Raw genomic sequence first — 1,713 nt, 5'->3', positions numbered from 1 at the left:
GCGAGAAATCTAACCTCTATTTCTTACAAATCAGTTAAGGGTTGCTGCAATTTCCCCACCCCCTACCCCCACCAATACTATTTTATTTCAAATGAGAAATTAGGTAGAAATATGACCTTACACAGATGGTCCACATGAAATATAACTATTACATCAAGCCAGAGCTGTCTATCAAAAGCGCCTGCCCTCTGACTCAGGTTTTTGTCTGCACATCAAAGATTGAAGCACAACAGTCACAAATTCATTTAGGTATGCTAAAAGAAGTTCAGAGAATTTCTTACTACAGGTTGAAAATATTCAGGAGACAGTCCTTCCAGCTCAAGGATTTTATCTTCAAGCTTCTTAATTCTCTGATAAATGTCTCTTGGTACAGGACCACCTAAATACACCAGTACAAATACAAAGAAATGAGGAAAAGCGCTTGAATACCTTTTTAAACTAAAGATTGCAAGTTTTACAGGTGAATTCTTCAAGTCCAGCTACCAACCAGCAGCTGAAACAAAATGAGTGGATGAGACAATTAAAAGGAAGGGTAATTAATATGATTGACAAGTCAGTGCAGTCAGTGAAGGCAACTGACAACTTTATGCAGGTGGTTGATATATGTCTGAAAAGGTCCCTGGAACAACTAATGATCACACTTACAATACACTGGTCGCATACCAAATGTTACCACCTCAAAACTGACAGCAGCATCAGGAGTGAGCAGATGGGATGGCAGATCACACATAATTCAGCACTGATACCTAAGATTGTTCTGAAGGAAACCTATCTCAATTGTGCATCAGAGGTTAGAGGACAGGTGTGAGTTGTGCTTGACAAAAAACAGTGTTTCCCTGGCCTTAGATGGGAGAAGCAGGGGTGGGGAATGTGTGTGTGGGATGGACTAACAGAGCTTTAGACAAAAAAAAAAAAACACCAACCAACCAAAAAAACCCCAACCTCCCCAAAAAAGCCCAAACAAAAAAACCCAACAAAACCCACAAACACCACAAAAACAAGAGCAACAAAAAAACCCCGACCTCAACCCATTCGCTGTTTGCAGCTATACTACAGCAGCCTGGGCTTATTTCCCCATGTAAGAACAGAACTGATCAAAAGATGAGCCTTAAAACGCATCTTATTTATGCTACATAGTATTCTATAAACTGAAATCACTGTTTATCACAACAAACTACTGGCCATCCCAACTGAAATGATAGTCTGGTTCTGAACAGTAGTGACAACCAAAGCCTTAGAAAGCTTTTACTTCTTCTCTTGCCACCCGTTTCCATTTATTTCTTGGTCTGTTAAGTAAGACAATTCTATTCCACAAACTACTGAAATAACCACTAACGGGGTTTTTTGCCATTCATCTATTTCCTTACTTCAGACACAATTTTGCGGGTAGCTTCCCTCCTTCAGTGCTGCTCTTTACTCATCACTCAGCAGCTACTAATTAAATCAGCTAACCTCTCACTCTTCTTAATATTGCTGTCTCTTAATGTAAAGAGAAAAGAGCAGTGCTAGCACTAGAAGAAACTGTTCTGAAAAACAGCAGGTGAGTCAAGAACAACTTTTTCAGTCATCAGAAACAAAAACTGGTGAGCACGTAGCTGAGGCAGGTTACCTGCTCAGATGAATACTTTTTGCACAGCTGCTGGGGTAAGTAACAAATGACTTTTGAGACCTTCCCCATGAATGTTGATTTGGACAGGAGCTGAGCTGGAATTG

General features: G+C 40.1%; 1 protein-coding gene across 1 annotated transcript in view; it reads right to left on the bottom strand.

Moving 5' to 3' along the window:
• MBIP (MAP3K12 binding inhibitory protein 1) overlaps positions 1-1,713 on the bottom strand; it is a 15,530-nt gene that overhangs the window by 2,770 nt on the left and 11,047 nt on the right. The window contains exon 7 of the mRNA XM_009701893.1: positions 282-379. Within this exon, the coding sequence (XP_009700195.1) occupies positions 282-379 (98 nt within the window). The remainder of the gene's footprint in view (positions 1-281; positions 380-1,713) is intronic.

The sequence above is a fragment of the Cariama cristata genome, unplaced genomic scaffold, assembly GCF_000690535.1.
Source record: "Cariama cristata isolate BGI_N322 unplaced genomic scaffold, ASM69053v1 scaffold13620, whole genome shotgun sequence".
In the NCBI taxonomy this organism is placed as follows: Eukaryota; Metazoa; Chordata; class Aves; order Cariamiformes; family Cariamidae; genus Cariama; species Cariama cristata.
This window is presented reverse-complemented; position numbering and strand designations above follow the sequence as displayed.